Here is a 23,846-nt window from a genome sequence, read left to right as displayed (position 1 = left end):
ACAGCTTAGCTGGAGTCCCACACATACCAGAGCGACAGACCACCAGCTCTGGGAGTGCATAAAAGAGCATTTCCCAAACCTCACCGGAAAAAAAATCTAACTGATTAGTTAACTTGTCAAACTGTTGACTCAAACGTAAGAAACTCATTTTTGATAAAAAAAAAACAACTTATGGAACTCATATAATTATGTATACAGTAAAACATATATTAATTTATAAATTTTCTTAAGTAGAGTGTCTAATCCGTTCAAATAAGAAAGTGTATTATTCTCAAATACGAAAAATACATATAGGGCGGTCAAAAATTAAGATGCGATCAATTTGCGAAAGTTACATTTTAATGGTATACTCAATGAGCAGAAGTAGGAGAAAAGTTCATTTAGACATAAGACTGAGAGCGCTTTGTTATCCTATAATATTCTTCGTTAAAATTATGCCTACCTAACTTCGGATCACGCTGTATATACGCAGACATTTTTTGACTCTACTGCGGCGTGAAAACTGAATCTAAATAGGTACCATCCGGACATAAAACAATCTTGTTTGTTTCACGTCAGTTAAGTAAAATGATTTACAACACTAAAGTTAATTAGCTGAATAAGTAAATCGTTTTATTCATCCAAAAAAGTGTGTGTTCCATATAATCAGATTTATTCGCTTATATAAACCTATTAAACCAGATAGTTTTAATTGCTAGACAAGAATTCATTTTGTTAGAGACAACACTATTTATTTGGAGATATTTTCTCAGCATACCAAAAGCCTTGTCGCTGACCAAGAAAACTCCCAAAAAATCAGTCAATTTTTATACCAATATTTGTTCAAATTACTGAATTCCATCTCCGCATTATTTCATGTCAGACACAGTGGGCATATTTAGAACAACAGCAACCACAAAGAATGTGTGCAATCCATTTAGCAAATTTAAAAATAACTCGAATAATTTTTTTTTTCATTTTGAGTTCCCAACCGCACTGATGCTAATCGAAAGGAAGACGTTTAACAGATCACTGTTGGAAACTGCGGGCGGCGTTCATTCATCCTCGATTTAATGAAGAATAATATTATGCCCCCAAGTCAATTTAAAAGCTCCAATAATTCCCAGAGTAGTATAATTATATACAGACCCGAAAAATCTAAACCCGATCTTACCGATCCTTCTCAGAAAAGCTTTGTTGGAACAGGCCGCCATAATTCAGACGCAAAACCACGACAGGGTTTGGGTGATCTCTTGCAACGGACGCAATCAGAATAATAACAATTTGTGAACGATTCTGTGCGAAATTTCTGGAAGGATTTAAACCTGTTTTTTAATAGGGATAATAAATATAACAGTTAAATATAAACAATAGGGAAGATTATTTTCGGTCGGTTTATTTCTTCCACGATAGTTTTTCTTTCCTTCCATGAAATTTTCAAAATGATTCATGAATAGCTCAGAGCCTCTAGTCCTTTTCTCAGCCTGTTTTTACGGTCCAGGCTTCCATCCCGTAGCATAATACACATTTTTATTGCAGGATATTTCAAGGTTTAAATCTCGGCAGCAGAAAAGCCTCTTGAATCTTGCAAATGTGTCTCTGAAATTTAAATTCGACTTCTTGAGAGCTGTTATTGGTTTTATTAACAGGTTTGCACAGTATGTCTGTTCATTTACTCTTTCAATAGGTTGACTTTTTACTAATATATCACTACTGTCTTGTGTGGCTTTTGTTATTTAGATTTATTTCGATTTGCTGATGTTCAAAGATAGTCCTTATTCTTCGCAAACAACTGTGTTTCTTTGTTCCAGCTAAGAGGACTGTGTCGTCAGCGTAGCTCAGATTATTTATTATCGTTCTATTGGTTTTAATGCCAATGTCTTGATCATCAAGTGACTTATTTACTATGTTTTCTGAGAAATTTTTCCGATTTTAAGAGCGTTTTTAAGTTCACAGCAAGCAGTAAATTCGTTTGGGATCACTTTTGCTTTATTTTCATCAGTTTCAGATTCTCTTTGGTTACTTACTTCCTGCTTAATTGTATCCGGGTCCAAATCTTCTTTTATATTTTCCGGTTTCATTTCTTGTCGCTCATCTTCTCACAGTTGTGTAATGTATTTCTTCCATGTTTCCTTTTTATGTGATATTTCTGTTACTACTTCTCCCGTTGCTTGCGTACAGTATTTTGAGCCGTTTGTGTTCGCTGGTTTCATTAAATTCTTCGACTTTTTTATGAATGTCGAATCTGTCGTGTTTTGCTTCTTTCCGATCCGATTTCGTCACAGTTTTGTTTACAGTAGCCTTCCTTTGATTTTCCTTTTCTTAATTTTTTTCTTTCTTTAGGATGGTTACTGTTGGTTCCAGTAAAGCCGATTTGATGTTGTTTCACTTTTCATTTACATTTCTGCAGTTTTAATGTTTTTTGTTGCTCTCACCTACTTTTAAGTTCTAGTTTAGTTTCTAGTACTAGTCCTGTCAATTTTTATTTGCAGACTAATTTTTCATACAGGGTTGTCCAAAATAAGTGGGACTGACTGTATTTGCTGTTGATTTCTAATGCCGATATTACACCACACACTATTCCTCTATTCATGGGCCAATAAATTGAGCCAATTATTAAAAATCACCAGATATGCGCGTAAACCATTTTGTTGGTACGTTGAAACAATCGGGATGCAATCGATAAATCGTTCGATTTTGAAAATTACTGCGGATTGTGAAAATTGTCTGGGAATTTTTTGGACTATTTGCTGTTTACTAACTTTGCAATGACGATGTTCAACAATTGGCCCACTTTATTGTCCAATAAATTGGGGAAAACTGCGTAGTGTAATTACGCTATGCTACACTACACTACACCGGAATAAAATGTTCTTATTCGAGTTTTTTTCTAAGCATTCTTTTATGTGTGAAGGATTTGAGCTATTGGATTGGAGATTGAAAAAACATCAGCTTCCGAAAACTAAATTTCTATATCTTACTTTTATTAATATCTAATCTGTTTGATTATCGGACTTTTTATCTTATACTTGAATTTGGAGATTAATGAATTTTGTGCACTCACTGCCCTACGGAAACCTCCATATCTAAAGTCGTCGCTTTAACAGCTGATGGTTTTCGTTTTTTGTTACTTTTTCATCTTTTTTCAATGACTCCTAATAAATAATACGAGAACACAGTTATATAAATGCTTTGAATTCTGAATTTCAATGACCTATGGAACCAAAAAAGAAACAGAAATAAAAATCTGATCTCTTGGCGAGACTTTGGGCCATTAACAATACAGAACCTGCGGTTTTAGCAGTTGTTTTTCAGTTCCCTTGTTTTTTTTATGTTCTTCCAATGCGTCCAACCTATTAATAGAAACCCATCTACCTGTTAATCGCAGAATTTCTTATATAAGTAAACGAATTTATAGACATTATCAAAATGCCAAGGTTACGAAATTATTCACGCGGCTTTTGATAGAAGAGCATCCATCAGCAGCGTGTTGTCGACAATGGTGTTGCATCAAGGAAAAGGTGTTCTCATTGTTTTCGCTTGCTTTTTCAGAGGTTCAGAAATAGGTAATAATAATAGCAAGTAATATAAAGGCAATCATTATTATTTCACTTAAACGAACAGTGGTAAGTTTGAAATTTCTAAATTTTGATGACCATACGAGACTGCATACTCTGGACTGAAAAAATTGCGATCTTTATATACCAAAAATTCCATAGTTTCGCGTAAATGGAAAGAAACACTTGAAATATCTCCTATCACTAGGAAAAACTTGCGTTTTCTGTGTGGTTCATTATTTGAAATCAAAAATCAAATATATTACAAAAAAAATAATTTTGAACTCTTTAGGATATTCCTAGAAAATCTGTAAGGACACCGGAAAAATCAACACGTGCGCCCAGGTATAAGTACTTGTATGTGCAGTAAAAGAATGAAAAGAAGGAAATTCTTCTCGATCGCTCCGAATGACAGTCATAAGTTCAGTATATTAATTAAACTAAGATAAAATAATGTTACCAGACTATGACAAAGTAAACCGAATGACTTCGTAACGTGTCCAAACGTAGAATATCGCGTAATCAATAACTTATTTCCTGTGGATTCTAATTCATTTCAAATCATCCAACCACAACCAGTTTTTAATGTTTAATAATATTCGACAGCCATTTTTTCTATCAAGCCATGACCAAAATGAATGATTATCAGCTTATAAACTGCTTCTGTTAATTTCGCTCAAACACAGTAACTCCATTAAAAATTATTGGATGGTTAGAAGGTCAAGTCTCCATTCCTCATAAATGTTAAGGCCAAAAGTCAATTGGCTCAATTATTTCACTAATGAGGATAAGCCTGTATTGTGAAGCTACTTAGAGGCGTTTTGTTCATTGCTGTTGAATGGTTTTTGTTGCATTCGAACCCTATTTCGGAGATTTGGAAATATATTTCATTTTACCTCGACCACGAGGTTAATAATGGTTGTTCCAAATAATTTAATTGTAGGAAACCGTCAACTTGGAACAAATCTTCAAAAAAACTCATATACAGAGTAATTCAGGAGGAAATAGCTAGTTTGAGAATATCTTTAGAACGTGAAAATAGATGAAATAAGCTCATACATACACGGGCTCGGTTTGGAACGCGTAGAAGATATTAACAATCCGACCACAAGGTTTTGCAATTTTTCCATGTACAACCAGTACAAAATTTCCGAGCAGGCGATTTTATTTTAAGATCAGGATTTTCTCAATGGATTCGTGAAAACAGACTGTTGCTTAAATGCACGTTATTTGAGTACGAAACTTAGTTTACTCGAGATGAAATTACCAATTGTTACAATTATCATTCTTCCGTTTTGTATTAACGTATGTTGTGTCTTTCTGCATAATCAGTTGTTTGGTTCTTTGGTAAAAAAGAGCGTCCTTGATGGGATGGACACTTTTCATAAAATAATTTTGAGGAACAATTAATTGGAAGAAGTTTTTTATTTTCGTCCATCAGGAGCGCCTCTTTATTTTTCAAATATTGTTAGAGATTTTAGCTAGTTTTCATTATTGTGCATATGTTACTCGAGAAACTGCGATTACAAGTTAGAACCAACTCAACCAGTATTTTACTGTTGCTCCCCATTATATTCTATTTGGTATAAATTCCAATCGTCTTCATCACAATTTTGTTCGATCTGCACAATTTCAACAAAACACAGATAGTAATAAATAAGTTCAAAATATAAAAAAATGAAAAAGTAAATTAACAAACTATCTCTATCAGAAGCTAATTACGGCTGCTTAGCTACTGTTAACAAATAATACTTGCTACTTTAACATTTACTTATCGATGATTGCTCAACTTGTTTTCCCATTCAATTCATTCTGTGAATTTGAGATCGAAATGTTGGAATTGTTTGAATGTGTGGGTTGCGTAAAACCGCAAATAAGCGAAAAGGAATTTTACGTGTTGACTGTATTTTGCTGGAAAAGAAATAGGGCAGTTTTCTATTTCAGTTTTTAGGATTTGATTTCCAACTTCCACAGAAACGCTGTAAAATATTTAATTATTTTTAAGCGAGACACGTGGAAGTAATCCGAGCCAATTAACAATCTACAAGATCGCCGTATGTTACACTGCAATTTTTTATGTTATCATAAGGAAGAAGTGCATAAAGCTTACAACTGGCAAAGAAAACATGAACATAGAGAGAAAATATGTTTTTTAAAGCGTCAATGAAACAAGAGAGTATAATTAATGTAAAACAATCTACAGTTAAAAGATTGCGATATGCAGAAAATAAGTGAAGGTTTCTTTCAATAATGATGAATAAAGCTTTTTTGTCAAAATATATCAGTTTGATTCAAATCCACCATTATATAAATATATATTCTGTTGCACTTTATTACTTCAATCTTAGTCTCACTTCCAAATCACATTAAATAGATCGTTAAATTTTATTAACAATGTGAAACCCCATTAGAATAGATGAACATAAAACGGATGCATGCTGCATCTAATCTTCCATTGCTTGTAAAAATTCCACACAGAGCCAAAATGTTCCGTTTTATAAATTTGTATCCATGTTTATACATATGACGTTAGAATCAAAATATATAAACATATACAGAAAGAGTTAATTTTAGTGTTAAAAAAAGCTATTTTAGTTTGGCGCATTATTAACCACTTCGCACAAAAAAACAGTTCTTCATCTAAACCGATTTAATATTGTATATTTTATTTGGTAATTTAGTATTAAAATCTAAGGTGAAGCATAAGAGTGCACTAGTGCCAAACTATTAGATAATTCTCTCACCTCCTCTTGAAGGTGTGACTTCCGAGGATTGAAAATGTATATTAGAAAAAAACGTTTTCTCTTCAGATAGATAGCGAGTTTGGAATTACATTAAAACTCCTTTTATTTAGGAGCCTTTTATCAAATGCTTTATCAATAGCGTTTAAAATGCTTTGATATAAAACTGAATAAAAGGTGAAGATGTCGGCTATTTTTAAGAAATAAACTTTTAACAAGTTTATTTAAGTTTACGAATAAAGACTGATTCACACTATCAGACACCCAACGGACCGGTAAACACACGACAACGACACAGTTTCTTCAGGACAAAATATTCTTGTTAGATAAGACATGGCGGTGTTCAAATTAACCGGCAACGACAAAGCCGTCCCAAATTCTAGGCACAAATTGTCGTGTCTTTGCCGATCCGTTGGGTATCTGATAGGGGGAATCATAAACGACAAGTAGCCGACAAGACCTAATTTCCTGATTTTTAATCTTTTAGGTTTAGGCATTTATCAAATGTATGTATATGAATAAAAAAATTATAATAATACAACGTATAAAGTAACGCCTAAAAACTAAATTAGTTACTAATGCGAGTCGACTGACTGTTGGAAAACACGAGTTTTTAAAAAATTCGTCAAGGAAAAACCAAAAATTCCTGAACATAACATCACTCGAAAGAGCAAATCGGCTGCTTTAAGCGAGGAAAAACTCACTTCAATGCGAAATTTCTAGGAGTTTCCAGGATGTTTCCACTTAAATTAAGGGAAGCGAGTGGACGTCGGCTTACACGGATTTTTAAAAAAATGTCAAGGCAGAAACCAAAAATCTCTCAAGCTTGCCCACAATATCACTAGAAAGAGGAAATCTGCGCCTTTAAATGAAGAAGACCTCACTTTATAGGAAATTTCTGAGAGTTTTCGGGAATTTTTCAGGTACTAAATTGAAGCGATTGGTGGTTGAACAACACGGATTTTTGAAAAATACGCCCAGTAAAAATAAAAAAATTTTCAATTTGGCCTATAATCTAACTTGAAAGAGAAAGACCGCGGCTATGAAGTGAGGAAAAATTAACTTTATTAGGAAATGTCGGAGAGTTTCCAGTATTTTCAGTTACTAGGGCGAGGCGGTTGGCCGTTGGAAAACACAAATTTTTCAAAAATGTTACAAGAAAAAGCCAAAAATTCAACAATCAGGCTCATAATATCACTCAAAACAGAAAATGCAGTACTTTAAGTGTGAAAAACGCACTAAATTGCTATTAAAGAATACCAAATATCCCAAAAGAAAAGTGCTGTTAAAGAATCCCAGAAAGATTATATTTTAATAGAGTTCCTCAAAGATTTTTTGCGTTACGAAGGTGAGGCGATAGCCAGTTGATAACTAGGAATTTTTCAAAAATGTTTCAAGGAAAAACGAAGAATCCCCAAGACCCCATAAAAAAAGAGAAAGTCCGCAGCTTTGAGTGAGGAAAAGTCTCGTTTAGGCAATTTCTGGAAGTTTCCAGGATTTTTTCAGTAACTACGGCGTGACGATTGACCCTTGGAAAACACGAGTTTTTCAAAAATTTTACAAGAAAAAACCAAAACTCCAACAATCCGGCTCATGATATCGCTCGAGATATCATGAGCGAAATCATAAGAGAAAATGCGTTAGTTTAAGTGTGAAAAACGCACTTTAATATATTCTGGGTTTCCAGTATTTTTCCCGATACTAAATAGAAGCGATTTGTCGTTGGGCAGCACAAATTTTTCAAAAATTTCTCAATTCGGTCCATAAATAACCCTTTTCTTTTTTTTTCTTCTTTCATTCTTTAAATTTCCGGGTGTTTCCAGGATTTTTTTGGCTACCCAGAATATGTACCCCATGTATGTATGTATGTATGTATGTATGTGGAATTAATCTTATGTGACGATTGACTTTTTTCACTCGTCTAGTTACCGGTGCCTCCAATAACAAGAAAATTCATGGAAAATGCGACCTTTAACTTCCCAAGCCAAGCTTTAACCCACAACTGATTAAAAATGAGTTTGATACACCCTGTATCAACAACAACATCAAACCCGTGTATTTTTAGACGGGATTGTAAATCAGTTAATACAATATGCAATACATGACGATTCTAAAGGCCTTCTAATATACACACACATTCGATCAGTGGCCTGCAGCTCCAAAATCTAAAATTACGTTTTTCTAAAAATACATACTACAAATGATTTCATCCAGTTTGTAAATCGTACAGAATGGACAACTCGGAAATATTTACATGAAAACTTCCAATACTGAATATAATGTTTAAAAAAAGGGTCTTGTCATATAATATATTAGACGATTAAGTTGCACTTTCACGTTTGTTCGACATCGGCATAGTGAATACTCATGATAAACAACTAATATAACAAACCACACTTTCTATAATGGGCGCGACTTTAGGCATTTCTCTCCTCCGTCGGCTAAGTACAAGATGTTTGGTTTCACAATCATTGAATTTCAATGGACTGATGTCAGGCCTCAGAACTGCTAATTACGAATAGGTGTGATTTATAAACGATCAAACCACTTTGGGCAAATCAAAACAGAAAATGTACTCTCAATGTAACTAGCGGTTTTGTGGACCACTTTCTCCAGTCATACGCAAATATTCAGTTTAGATTTTAATTTTTAAGTCTAAAGTTTGCATTTTTCTAGTTTATTAGTTCAGGTGCAAGATTTTTAAGTAGTCGAACATTCCTGACGACTGTCTGAAACGTTTAAAAATTCACACTACGGATGAGAAGATTATAAAGTTGTTGTTTTGATATCAAAAACATAGGACAATTATCTAGCACGTATTCGTTATTAGATTGTGATATCTCGAAAGCAGCTGAAGCCCGAATAAGGCTTGAAATAAAACGTGAAAAATTCATAATAGGTCTCATAAAAAATTCGGAATCTTCAGTATTCAGGAATTTAAAAATCGAAGAAAATCTGCGGTTCGTATTTTAAAATTTTAAGTTAAAGTTAGCTCCGATGTCTAGAACAATCCTCAATCACTATTCATAGGATCGCAAATTCCAAAAATTTGTAAAAACTAGAAATAAAGGGGCAGGAAGACCGATTGGGTCGGTCGATAGCCTTTTTCTGTAGGAAGTAAAGATTATTTATATACAGGATGGCCATTTTCTGAATCTTTGTGTGTGTAACTTCTACATTTTTAAAGATAGAGAATCCGTTAAAGGGGCAAAATTGGGCAAAAAGTTCTACCAAAGACAATTTTAACTTTTTCTCTAATTTAAGCAGTTTACGAATTATATGATATTTTTTGCCTTTTCAGGATATTTCAGGAACCAAGTCGGGTACTTAAATTTTGAAAACGGTAACGAATAAACAATCGAATTCTGCCCAATTTTGCCCATTTAACGGATTCTCTATCTTTAAAAATGTAGAAGTTACCCATACAAAGATTCTGAAAATGGCCACCCTGTATATGTACATATATAGAAACAAAGCCCACGAACGTCAGGTTTGAAAAAATTTGAAAATAATCTGTTCCTCTAAAATTTTCTAGTATTTTTTCCCTATGTACTTTTCTATTGTAATGTCCATTCAAGACCCTGCAAAAAAATTGCTGTTTCCAATGATCACTGACCCAAAGAGAACAATTCAAAAAGCTATTAAAATAATCACGTTGCGTTATCGACACATGATAATAATAAGCGGTTTGTATATTTTACACGCAGTTTAAGTAGCCGGGCTTGACGATTTTCGCAGTTATATCACAAATATACGTAATACATATTATGCTTATCTTGTACAACGGTAAATCTGATTTGTTGAAGTTGAAATGCTTATCAATAATTGTACATAAGCGTCGGTTTTACCAGTGACTATTTTTATCGCATGAAAATAGGAATGCTACAGCAGCAGCATGTCTGTTTCATTCATATGGGACCGGTAGAAAATAACTTTCTAATCTTAGAAATTAATTTTTGTTACTTTTTCTCTATAAACTGGAATGTATTTGGGATATTAAAAGATGAACAAAGGCACGCGTGCATTGGCGCAAGTCTTGCAAGGAATGGGAAAGCTTGCCTAGTTCCTTATTGAGTTTTCTTTCTTCAATTTCTCCTTAATACCACAAATAAACAGTTCCTTATTGAAATGCTAGACCTGAACAAATATCATTCGTAAAAATTAGCACTTGTTCACAATGTAAAGGAGCGTACATTGACTTCATAATTTCCAGCACATGCTCGTAAAAATAAATACACTACCTTGAATCGTCGAGAACAAGAAAACTGCATGATATATTTGCCCACTTGGTCCTAGTTTAAATACACAAATACAAAATTCATCATTTTAATTAACTTGAAGGCGAATTTTATTATCAATTGCATAATATGAAATATAGAACAGATGTTGTTTTAACGATGAGGCACACAGCAAAGGGATTTATTATTTGTGTATAAAAACATAAAACACAGAATGTTTTTGAAATAGACAAGTGCAGATTTCGAAATGCGCCAACCTCAGGCCTCTAGGACCGGTTTCAAGCTTGTTCACGCTCTTCAGCTTCCTAGAAGAGCATATTGAACAAATTTATTTCCCATATTGCGATTTGAAGTAATTTCATCAAATAGCAAAATGAACAGGTGTATAATGCAAAGTTAATTATTTCTGCAAAAATAGGAAAATTATAAAATTCACATACATATTTTTCGAGATTATATCGGGATGAAAACCAGGAGTGATATTTTTTTTGTGAAAATAGACGATAATGTGAATCGACTTCAAAACTAATATTTCGAAAAAGTGGTAAACTTTCATTACTGAATAGATCTCCTGTTGGAAAACGGTTCATTTCACTAATATCAAACAAGAGTACCCTTTTTTAGCTTAAGCTTTTGGCTTTCCAAAAATAGTTTTCTTGTGATATTATGATACTGGGTGTGCTGGTCGATTTCTGTCGTAGTCAGCCAGCAAAACAAGCTTAAAATACACTGTTTTAAGGACCCTTAACTGGTATCTAGCGTAATAAAAATATATCAAATTATACCAAATAGTTTAAAAGTTATTTAACAAAAACCTATTTTTGGCGGCGTCTTTTAGGGGCTTATATATTGGTATGAATGGTCTGCACATTGAGACATTTTCTCATAGGGAATTATTTTGACACCCTGTATATGTACCCGAAAGCATGCCCACATTTTTCGGAACACCTTGTATAATCTCCTGTTCTGTGCTTTTTTTCAAATGGATGGAGCGCCATCAAATTTCTGGCTTGATTTCAATTTAATTGTAGGTATTCTTTAGGTCATTACATTTTGCGCTTGTTCATCGCAGAAAGGAAGATAAACCTTCATAGAACTCACATTTATTTTTATCGTAGACTCTAATTCCATAATAATATACAGGGTATATATTCCAGTTAAAAAAATGCTACTTTACTTATCCATAAAATTATACTCTAAAAATCGAATAGTTTAGCTGCAATCTTCCGGGTCACATAATTTGAATAACCCTGTACAACCATCAGATCTGTGCCCCATTTGTTATGCAACACCCTGTATGTGTTATGAATTCGAAACCTAATGGTTTAATCACTTGCATAAATATTTTCCCATGGATATATGTAGCTTATAAACATGCAAGCACTGTTAAATCGTATGCACGCAGCCGTTTTCTATAGCTACGAGCTACGAGTGTTGAAATTCGATAAGTAGGTACACAATTTGAAAGAATACAAATTACTAATAATATACCATTTTCAAGCCGCATTAAAAGTTTTCCATCACTTTTTAATGGTCCATTGAAAATTTAAGGAAAATTGTCGCTACTTTTTTGATGGCACTGCAGGAACCGTGAGAGTTAGATCGGGTATCGCGTTGATTTCTTAATAAGCATTCAAATTAATTAAGTATAAAATACAGGTTAATACTGAAGGTAATAATACTTAGGCAAAGATTCGTCGTCAAATGTGTTTGTTTCCGCGAAGCAGAGAGCCCTTAATCAAATCTACAAATTGAAATTACCCAAAACGATTCCTATATTCAATCAGTTTCTTTCTAATGATGGAAAGAGACGTCTTATTGCTTGATTATGTATTTTACTGTCCATCGAACCTCATTAGTACGATATCAGAAACGGTATCCGATACAAAATTGATTAAAGTATGACAATAATAGGCTCAACTAAATGTGGTCTATTTCTCGTCTAAGAATTAGGCAAAAATACCCATTTAAACATTACACTCTAATAACAGTTTTTAATTTATTTTCGTATGTATTTAAGTTCTATTTACTTTGTATAAAATACGTGAAAATACACACTAATATATTTATTATTCTGTAAATATTGCTTTTATGGAAATACTGCTGTCCTATTCATAAAGTAAATGTTACCTGGAAGGCATAACGTTCAGTTCATACAAATGATTTCTTAAAATTATCTTGCATGCAACTTTCAAAGTGGTATTTTTAAAGCACAAAATGGAGCAAGTTTGCAATCATTTAACTTACGCTGTTAGCAAGTTGGTTAGTTGATTTTTTTGCAAAATGCATAAGAAATTTGTAAAAAATTATACCAAAGAAAATGGACGCCGTTTCCAACAATCCATATGTATATATTATTAAAAATTACACCTAGAAATAATGAGGCTTAAAAAACCTATGTTTTAATGAACTAAAAAACCGGTATTATTAGTTGTTGGGTGGTTATGTACCTACCCAAAGAAACTACTTAAGGATTAATTCAAGTATAAGTTTGCTTAGTTTAGAGGCGTTATTTCTTGAAATAAATATTATCGTTTGAACGTTTTGGACTCTTAATACTCGAACTATTTGTACAATTCAAATGTTGCAATAAATGGTTGAAATGTATATCAAATACATTCGCAAGCCAGTAGAAACGAGCAAACTGATGTGAACTTGATAACGGCAAGTGAATGGGCATAGTCGTCGAACCATTAAAACAGGTTCAGTATAGAATATGCTTTTTCTTCAATGATTGATTTTTTTGTCCAATGTTTTATATAGAGATTAATTAAGCATTGTATTAATAAATAATATTACATTGTCAGTGAATCATACAGAGATACTTTGGTAGGTTTCAATGTTAAGCAGTGACTATTCTTTTTCATTTTGCTATTAAAACTTCATGTTGGAAAGTTACTAAAAGGTTTATCAACATCTTTACACTATCACTGTATTTTATTGTGGATTCTGTAAAAAGTCAAACAAAAGAACGGAAGTTGACTGTTTGGAAACAAAAAAATATATATTTATTTCAATTTCAGCCCTATTTTTTCCGACTTAAGAAAGTATTACATCGAAATTTTATGTCGACAAGTTTATTTATTAAAAACGATTTATTAGTTGTCAAAACGATGTAAGAATTATATTGCTTTAAAATATGTAGAAAGAAATACAGATTTCTAGAGTCTATAATCTCTTGGCTCTGATGATGCCGAAAGTTTCGTTTTCTCTTCAGTACTGATACTGATTGATATTGCCTCCGTACTTGTGTATTTATTATATATTTTTATAAAGCGCAATTGTTCAATCAGGATAAAAATAATTATCTAGGTAATGTGTTTTGAACCAATTCATTACTAATTTTTTTAATGGAATGCATAGGGGCAGAAAAATCTACAACCTGATTTAGTGAAAGAGTAAAAAGTTGAACAAATTAAAACGGTTCCAGTACCTAAAACTACCAACACATTGCTATATTTTAGAACTAATGAAATATCATGCAAAAGTAACTTACGTGGGTAAACTGTTGGACGATCCTCACGTGTTCTTCTTGATACGCTTTTCGAATTTTGCGTTTTTCCGCATACAAACTGTTTAAAGCGTCCAATGCCTTAATTTCGACGGTATCCGCGTTCTGTCTGATTAATTTCGCCGTGTTCTCCAATTCTTCCATCATGTTTCTCCATGCCGAACACACTACACTTCCTGAAAATGAAAAATTCTCAATTATTTAATTGTTTAAATAAATTCTGCACAAAGAAATATTAAGTATGTTAGTAACAAAACTCTAATCCTTGTTAATTATAAGAGTGATTTTTATTTAATCCGATTACCTTAGAGTTGAAATGTTATTCATGTAGAACATCTACAACAGATAGTTCGGTGGACTAAGTGTATTCTGCCATTATTTTTGACAAAGTTCGACTTCAATCTGAATTTTTATTAAATCGTAAAAACGGGGAAAACATCTTCAGTTTGTACGAGGTCTTCTTGCTTAACATTTGAGCCGAATATAATTTTGATAATGCAAATGACGGAGTGAATGTTTAATTTTATATATATTTTTTTTTAATTATACAATGCAAATAGAGTAGGTACAAAAACTACTTTATTTTTTGTTGTGTATGTTTTAATAATCAAGTCAAATCTAATAAATCTCTAACTCTAAGAGGAGCAGCATTACTTAGCTATTTTTACTGATTTTAGACACCATAAAGTGCCGCAAACGGTATGAATATTGAAACAACAATTGGCATATAGAAATCATCATATTTCATACTTAACACATAAATATAACAAAATTTGAATAATAAATTGAAAATTACCACCACAGATCGTGATTATATTTAACTGTATATTCTGACTTTTGGTCGAACAAGCAATATCTTCTAGAAAAATAATCCTAATAATGTTTTCAAAGCTTTTTCAATTGCAGAACAAATTAGCATTTTCTGCAACATTTTTCCTCATAAATTAGTGAAGAACTGTATAATTTTCTAACGAGTCTGTTTCATTTCTAAAAAAACTGGATTTTTCAAGCCAAATTAAAAGCTTAATTAAAAATAAAATTATTTGTAGCTAAAAAACTTTCGAAGGTATTAACTCAGTTTGAATTTAAGTGAATAAATTTCATATTTTTCTTCATCTATAAGAAATTTTCAAAAAACGAATAAATCCAAATTCAATCCTGTTATAAAGTGTATGTAGAACACACAAGCCATATTTTACTACCACTTGTGAAAATATTGAGAAAGTTGAGACTTTCTTTGAAGACTTGAATCTGAGCGTTTGTTTATAACTTTGCGGTAAATATATACAAAGCGCACTAATAATTAATATTGCTAATTTATAAATTCTTGGCCATGTCGTCCTAATTGGGAAATTTGGGTTTAAGCTAGACGTACACTCCTATCCAAAATGTTAAACTTTTTTATTTTTTAACGTTTCGGCAGTGCCCTGCTGCTTTCCTCAGGGTTACAGATAATGAATGAATTAAGACACGATTCCACGTCAGCACAAAAAAAATCCAAAAAACATCATGTCACGGCACACAAATTACTTTTTTTTGGTCACACCTTAAAATTTTGTCGAATTTAAAATATTTAAATAAAATTTCTGGTCTCTCCATGCTAAGAGATAATGTTGACTGTAAATGATTAATATTGTTAGTTCTCACCTATTTAGCAAGATACTTAGCAGTTTAGCTTAAATTCAACATTACGTATTTCCGTTCTACATTCTACTTTAAAAGTATACATACACATGGGGCAAACTGGGCCAGAGTGCACCCTGTGAAATGTTATATCAAATATAATCGTTTTTTCAAACGTTTCTTTAAAGCACTTTTCTAAATATAGAAACTGCTATAAAAGGCAGAATCGAAATTCTTCGCTCAGGTAAAATTGTTTTTCAGTTGAAAAACTTGATTATCTAGCGGGTGGAAATACCGATATTCCAATAGATGCTCTGACCAGTAGACTATTTTCTTATTAAACTGGATAAAACACTTTAATCTTTTATTATCTATTTAAAACTTTTAATTCACTATCAAGTTGCTCTTGATAGGAAGCACTAATTGAATATATTTTCCCTAATTTTAACAAGATCTCTTCGTTTTCCTGTTTGTCATTAGAAGCTGCTTTATCTACTTCAATTACTGAACAAGTGTAATATTTACCTTTAAACTCGAAGAAACTGTTGCAAAAAAAATTCAGAAAAAGACTTTACAAAGGAAATATGTGTAAACGTTCAAAGAGGAAATATCGTAAGAAGTGAACATGGATGCCTCTTGGGATGAAAATAGGATTTGCAAGCGCAAGCAGAAGATGTGCTTGTTTGCGAAACCTACCAGCAGATTTTTTAAATACAATTACTTTTCTCACCTGACTTTTTCTGTACTTTGGAAAAGTTCGTGGAATTTTGCGAAAAATATTCTCTACCTCTGCCCTGGCTATACATAGAGCAGATAGGACAAAATTTATTTTTTATTCGAATGCGTCGAATTTTCTGATCAGAATTTAGGGTCAAACGTTAAGTAAATTCGGTTCAAATTAAGCAAATGTTTGTAGCTGTTCGTTATATAAAATCATGCGGCACGTACAATTAGCAATAATAAACCTTAAAATGTATTTGCCGAATTATTTAAATTAAATTTGTGTTATATTCAATAAACCCGCTTGAATGAATTTCTATACAAAACCGGATACTTTCCAAAAATAATCAAATCAAAAACTGCGGTAAACTGGGAAACAATTCAAGAGATCTGTTAGCTACCGCATGCAAGTTTTTCCAAATGTTCGGTTTCCAAAATTTTGAAAACTTAAGTGATCTTAAGAGCTTCAAATCCAATTAATTTACTTTTGATTCATTCAAGTTTTGATATTTTACTGTATAAAAAACCAACACCCAAAAAAAAACGAATGACTCAGATCAGGCCTATGAAGAGGCCCATGCAGCTAGCGGCTGATCTTAACGCGCTTGAGGATGGGTGCCAATATTCTTTAGTATTTTCTGGTCTCATTATTGTTTCTAGGATGGGTTTAATGTCATTTCCGTAATGTCAACAACCCAAACGTGTTTTACATCGCTAATTTAATTTAGTAACGGCGGCAACCCACATTCTTAACCTGGTTGCAAAAAACATCTACCTACTCTTACGTCAATTGGATCAGTGGCTTTAAAACTACTTATATCGAATTAAATTATTTTAATTTTTCAAAATTGCCTTGTTGATGTCAATTAATAGTTTTTTTCAATAGTTAGTAGAACTAATAAAATGGAGGTATTTCCAGTAGTGCATGAAATACACCTTCAAGGTGGGTTAGACATTCTAATAAAACAGATTTTTCACGAATAAGGAAACTACCTTTTACAGTTATTACTCATTCAGCATTAATTGACTTTCACGTTTATAGTATCGAGTGTTCAAATAAGAAAAGCGCATGGTTTATATTTTCAGCCTTGGTCTAATTTCCCTATGCTTTTGGAGTTTAATGTTGAAAATGTATTCGACACATTTTCTGCAAATTTTGTTGAACAAAGAATTGTTGTATTTTCCAATGTATAAGTTAGCAAGTTTCCTCAGATTTTAGTCAGATGAATCTAAGTAAATAGTAAATAAATACAAGAGAAGTTCGAAATTGGCGTCATTCCGCTTAAGCTTGGTTTTTGCGTTATTAGTTATTAGGTATTTTTCAACGATTAGGGGAGATAAAGACGTTAAACGTTTTTTCACAATTTCAATAACCGGAACTAAGAATACCGCTCTTGCGTAAAAAAAACTATATCGTGAATTAATAATTGAACAATATTGTCAAGAATAGCAAAGGTCGTATTTTTTATCAATACATTCTCACAGATTCTGCAATAAAAAGACTGGCAGTTTTCTAGTTGTTAATCTGAATAAGTTCTATAAAGTTTTGGAAAAGTAATTTCCAAATTAATCTCAAAAACACAGTAATTTCGGCACTCAGTTCCACCATTACACATATTTTTTAGAAGGGATAATGATTAATTAATTGGATTTTTAGATGGCAAATAATTGACTTAAAATTAAACAGTTAAAGACTTTTTTGAGTCCCGTCGCAAAACAAACCGGCATTTTTTTTCGTGGAGTGCACAGTATAATGTTATAATAGTAATAATAATAATAATAGGTTATACAACACTTGTAACAGTTGTATTTAAACTTTATTCAAAGGCACATTTATTTGAACATTTAGTATCTTGAAACTGGTGAGTCTTTCGGGCTTTTCGACTGAAACACCTCTGATAATGAAGGTCGTTCGTGTTTTCAAAACGTTTGAATGCATTATTGTTCCCGACGGGCTTATAAAGTCCAAAAACTTAGCAGTTTCAAACAGTGACTGGGAGAGCTCAATTTTTTTCATAATTAATATCTGTCTTACAAATGAAGATCAGACGATTTCTGTAGAGTCAATGTTTATTATTATCGATAATTAACGCTAGGGTTGATTCAAAGCACCAAAAGATTTTCTCATTATTTATAAATAGAACACTTTAGATTTTATCCGTTATGTGTTGTTTACATTTGATAAATTCATCAAAATGAAAGTCAAGTGATAAAAATTGTAAGATTTAAATTATATAATTTCTGAAACAAAATTGTCACATTAATGGAGTGAAGTATTCTGTTAGGCAGTCAGCTTAGTTATAGTGTGAATTTGGCTCCGATTGAGCTCTTGGTTGCTTCACCAGACATTTTCAAATTTGAAATAAAACACATTTTAATATGATATACAAGATTGGGCCAACATCACTGGATAAGGCATTAAATGGCACATTTTGACTAATTAAGGCATGAGATCTGAGGCTAGCAGATACAACAATAAGGCGGAGATTGAAAAAATGTAATACAAAAAGAGCGAAAATGATCATATCTAGAAGATAATAAAATTAAGCTCGAATCTAAATTTTGAACAATTCAAATCCAATTCAATTAATCATCTATATTTTTTTCTTCATCGCTAGGTTGAGCAAGAATTTCATTTTTAAGTGATTTATTCGCGGTTTTTCTGTTTAGTCAATATTATTAGAAAAACAAAATTAATTCGGTTATTAATTTTGAATTCATTTCAGACACATATAAATGGCTCTAAAGTTTGAACGTAAAAATTATCTTTGAAAATATTGCAATGCGCACAGGCAGTTTCTATAAAAATGTGAACAATGAATAAATCATCGAAAGGGCGAACAAGCAAATTATGATATAATTGTTTTTATTCTGTGGGTTTTTTTACGAAAAAGTGTTTGAATATTCAGTTTGCTACCGACAGTGGACTAAAAGGGTTGATAGTCCTTTTCATGTAATGTGAATCGCGTTCTTAGATGGGAGATATATCGAATCATTGTGGCCCTTATCGTGCAGGATTAAAGTATTCCATTCGAAGTCGATTTTCATTGTGTGTAGTGTGAAAGTGTAGTTAAGTTTTTGAGGATTAATGGGTAGAAAATGGAGGATGGGGCGCCAGCTTGCAAAAAGTTGGTAAGAATGAAGACAATTAGTTCAAAAAATCACTATATATTTCGATGTGAAATATCTCGAAAACTGTAATAGATATCGACTTCGAACAAGTACACATATTTTGTTTAAACAATATCGTAGAATGTAATTTTATCAACCGTATGACGAGATTTGAAACGCCAAAAAAGTTCTGATGTCTTAAATGGCTTCAGACTATTGCACCATCTAGAAACTACAAGCCAACCAATAGGGAATTTGGATTTGCCGATCTAAAATCCCCGAAACACAATTTTTTGTGGGTCTAGTAAAACTGGTGAAAAATCTGTTCAGAAAAACAAAAATTTGTATTTACACTTTGACACTCTGTATCTCGGAATCTATTAACTTTCGGATAAGACAAATTTGCCTGAAGCGCAATATTTTTGCCTAAAAAATATGTCAGTGAATTTTTTGACATTAGTTGAGAACCACCCTGTATAATTCCCATGATCAAAAATAAATTGTCATTTCACTAAAGAGTTCAGACTACAATCTAAAACTAAAAATCATCAAAACTAAGCATGAGAAAAATGGAAAAAATAACTCCATTTTTGCATTGCTTGAAAATGTAAAATTGTAAAACAAAATTACTTACCCTAAGACATCGTGCCATCTTTTAACTTCTGACAATATAAACTTAAGCATGATCTTTCCAAAATGATTTAAAAACCCATGTTCGACCTTTCGGTCTAATCTTGATCTTGCTCTAAGAAAATCTGATTATTACTTCTGAAATACTCTGTATATATTATATATACTATAAGAAAACTTGCATCTAAATAATATAAATTTTCCAAATTTTCCTTCATTATTGAATCCTGATTTATTTTCCTGACTGCGTGTACTTGTTATGATATTCTTATATTTCCTGGGTCTCAGTCAAAGTGTGAAGTAAAAATTTTGAACATTTATTACGTTTATTTCATTATAACGTTTATTTCATTACGTTTCGGCGAGACAACAGCGCCATCATCAGATTTAAAATTTGCACAAACTACAAACACCAAGTCACAATTAAAACATGTTGTATAAAAATTATAATTTACAAAGTGTTAAAACATTCATCACTTTTTGAGGGAAAAAATCCTTCCTTTTGGGAGAGCAAAACACCGGAAAAACTTACCTCATGATTGGTAAAAATCAACGTTCCTTTAGGTCTTTGCCTTCTTGAAACATTAAATTTGTCTGAATTATTTTCTACATTTGCGAAAGTGGTATGCATATATTGAGATAAGCAGAAATAGTTTTAATTTTTCACTAGTGTACTGGGTGTTCCATACTTATGGCTTTATTAGGGTTTGGTAAATGTTGCTAAGGTTGTCGGTATCTGATCTGAAATTTACTGCTTTTGCATGTTTTTTTATTTGTATCATTTCTTGAATTCTTCTTTTACGATAATTTGTGTCCCTAATTAATATATGTGCGTTGTCAAACTCAAAATTATGCAGCATTTGATGTGCATGTTGTGTTATTTTCACTAGTATTTCTCAGACTGTATTTATGTTCGTGCATTCTCTCTCAAAATTAAAAAAAAAACTAAAAAAACAATATTTAAAAAAGAAAATCAAGCAAATCAACTTTGCAGTTGAGAAAATGTGTGGTTAATTTTTGCAGTCTGCTCTTCAAATCTGAAAATATATGACAATGTCGAACATGCATAAAGTTTACCTTCTTATGACCTTGATTGATTAAAATCACCCTATATGTTATCAGAACTATTTAATTCGCATCGAAAACATCTGAAGATGCTTAAAAAAATGCGCAACTAAAAATACAAATTTCCGGGTCTGACCTTTTTTTCCCTGAAAATCAAACAGGTGATTTTTAATAAAAATGTATTCCTCACAGCGCTCAGTCTATAAATAACCCTTGATTTTCGATCAGTCCTTCACGAGTGGATTGTGATTGGACAGCACTAGGGCCCATTTTTAAAAAATATGCTCTAGCAAGAGATGTAAATAAATAGGTATTACGGCAAATGTGTGCAACTTACCAGCCAATTCATCTCCGCGGTCGATTTTCAGTCCTTGGGAAGCAACAGTACTGAGAGCAGTGGCATAATCCCTGTCGCACTTAACTTTAACATTGATACACCGTTTCATCGCTTCCAGAAGTCTCAACTCAGCATCTTGTCGCGATAAGAGCGCTTCATGGGCAATTTTGCCCTGCAGATTCGTTGAAAACCCCATTGCTTTCACCACTCAAAACGCAATAATCAAATATATTATCTTCCGATCACATTCTGAGTGAAACAATTACAGTAACGTCGATATCGCTCGATTTGCTAACCGAAATTAAATAAATACATATGCGGATTTAGAGATAAGAGCACAGGTAGGATCGCGGTTTCCGTTCGCGCGACATACTTAACAGGAAAATATCAATATCTATGGTGTTGCCGTGCCTCGAAACAAAGAAGCGATGAAGAAGTTAAAATCTTCAGCTGATGACGAACCCCGATGTCTTGCGAGACTGTAAACCTGAAACCCGCTCCAAGTGACGAGACGAAAACCGAGAAACAAACTTCCCAACTGGCTTGATGCTTGATGGAGTATTTCTAATTTTAATTATTGTGAATGCGCGCCCAGTACATGTTTCAACATAAACGTTCAGCGGCATCTTGTAGGTTCCACAGGTAAATTATTTACAGGTATCTACTTTCCGTACCACCTAGAAAATGCTCAGGTGCTTCGATTTCGATTAGTAGGTACCTGGTATGAGTATGGTATCTGCTTCGCCCCTTTTAGGCAACCGTTTGCTTCGTTCGTGAAACTGAAAGAGACTCAAAAGATCTGCCTCGTAAAACTTAGTTCGGAATGAAATATATGGACTTATTGAACTGACTGAAAGTACCAGAAAGTTACCACACCCTTTCAATAAAAGGTCGATGGAAAAGCCAGGACAGGCCCAAATCCCCAGTTGAATGCATAGGTAAGCAGTTGTTGATGTTTTGTGCTCTATGGAAGCTGGGCGCAGTTGTTTGAGACGCTCCCCGGTTAAAATGAGTCCCTCATTACACTTCTTTATTGATCACTGGGTGGTTGCTTTGATGGCTCTGCCAGTATCACCCAAAAGGAGAACAGTGTTTTTTTGCCCCTCAACTAGGCATGGGTAACTCAGTGAATTTTCAGGAGTTGGCGCAGTGAAGCCGAAATGGCTTGGTGGGCCAACCCAACGCTCCGACACAGTAACTCACCGGTTCAGTTGCGTTTCAGTGATCCATTTGGTAAAACGTTACTCGTAAAGAATGTGGTGACCATTTTTTAAGTTTAAATAACCCACGTTGTTATAACGATGTTAAATCAAATTACCAATGCTCTATTCAATGATATGAAAACGAACTATGTGGCTCAAATGGTTCTTGAGGAACGTCGAAAAAAGCGGTGTAATGTTTCAGTCGATGTTGCAAGTTAAAAAAAATGATGTGCGTCACGGGACGCTCGACAGAAGTGATAACTTCATAAACTAATAGAAACCATAAAATATTGAACTTGTTTAACGCATGATGGCAATCATAATTTTATTTTATAATTTTAATATTCTGTTAGTCTAATAATTTATAAATGGATCAGGAATAGGTAAAATTTAATTTAATTTTCTTTTGAATGTAAAATATATTTTTTATTTGCAACATTTAACATTCTTTAACGAGATGTTGTACATATTGCTCTTCTTGGCTTTGTGTAAACTCTTCTTCTTGAGTTTCTGTATTTTTTTGTCGTAATTTCTTATTTGCTTTGTATAATCTTTGACGTTCAGCACTAGTTCGTGGTTGATGAAAGCTACTTTGAGTTGATCTATTACTTACTGCTCCTTTTTTAGCACGAAGTCGTTTTTGGCGTTCAGCATTACTTAATACTTTTCGCATTATGGCATGTTTTTGTGACTGCTCTTGTGTATGTTGTTCATGAACGTCTGCTACAACTTGTATCTGACTGGGACTAAAAAATCAATTAATTTTGGTGATTTGAAGACGTTCTATCTGTTTAAAATAGACTGTAAAACGAGCAAGAGCTATAGAGACAGGATACACTTGACACACTATATGTATACATAATGTAAGCCATCGCGGGTATGTTCAAAAAAAAGATTCTAACTCAACTAATCCAAGGCTAAAAAAATTAAACTAAATTGAGAAGATTTAATCATAAAGGAATCAAAGGGTGGTATATAAAGGGAAAAATCCATTTTGATGCGTGGTAAACACAATTAATCATTGAAATAATATAGAGAATTGAAAATATGCCCTAATAAATTCGTTTTACATATTTTGCAACTATAAGCTGAAGGGAGATTCGTATCGTCTTAACATCAAGAATGCGTTGCG

General features: G+C 32.8%; 2 protein-coding genes across 4 annotated transcripts in view; one reads left to right on the top strand and one right to left on the bottom strand.

Moving 5' to 3' along the window:
- Positions 1 to 22,045, bottom strand: part of LOC109533028 (tyrosine-protein kinase Fer) — a 44,018-nt gene extending 21,973 nt beyond the window's left edge. The window contains exons 1-2 of one of the 3 annotated variants that reach the window (XM_048666964.1): positions 21,513 to 22,045; positions 14,012 to 14,202 (exon numbers count right to left, since the gene is read on the bottom strand). In XM_048666964.1, the coding sequence (XP_048522921.1) occupies positions 14,012 to 14,202; positions 21,513 to 21,708 (387 nt within the window). In that variant the 5' untranslated portion in view covers positions 21,709 to 22,045. Of the gene's footprint in view, positions 1 to 14,011; positions 14,203 to 20,114; positions 20,237 to 21,512 lie in introns of those variants that run through there. The other 2 variants (XM_048666966.1, XM_048666969.1) reach the window with 2 other exon arrangements.
- Positions 22,046 to 22,227: 182 nt separating this feature from the next.
- LOC109545973 (TOG array regulator of axonemal microtubules protein 1) overlaps positions 22,228 to 23,846 on the top strand; it is a gene marked incomplete in the record, with an annotated part of 13,063 nt that continues 11,444 nt past the window's right edge. Inside the window, 1 exon segment of the mRNA XM_048666985.1 lies at positions 22,228 to 22,437.

This window comes from Dendroctonus ponderosae, unplaced genomic scaffold (genome assembly GCF_020466585.1).
Source record: "Dendroctonus ponderosae isolate FM_Combo_2020 unplaced genomic scaffold, Dpon_F_20191213v2 Dpon_F_20191213_1, whole genome shotgun sequence".
In the NCBI taxonomy this organism is placed as follows: domain Eukaryota; kingdom Metazoa; phylum Arthropoda; class Insecta; order Coleoptera; family Curculionidae; genus Dendroctonus; species Dendroctonus ponderosae.
The sequence above is the reverse complement of the archived record's forward strand: the minus strand, read 5'-3'. Positions and strand labels throughout refer to the sequence as shown.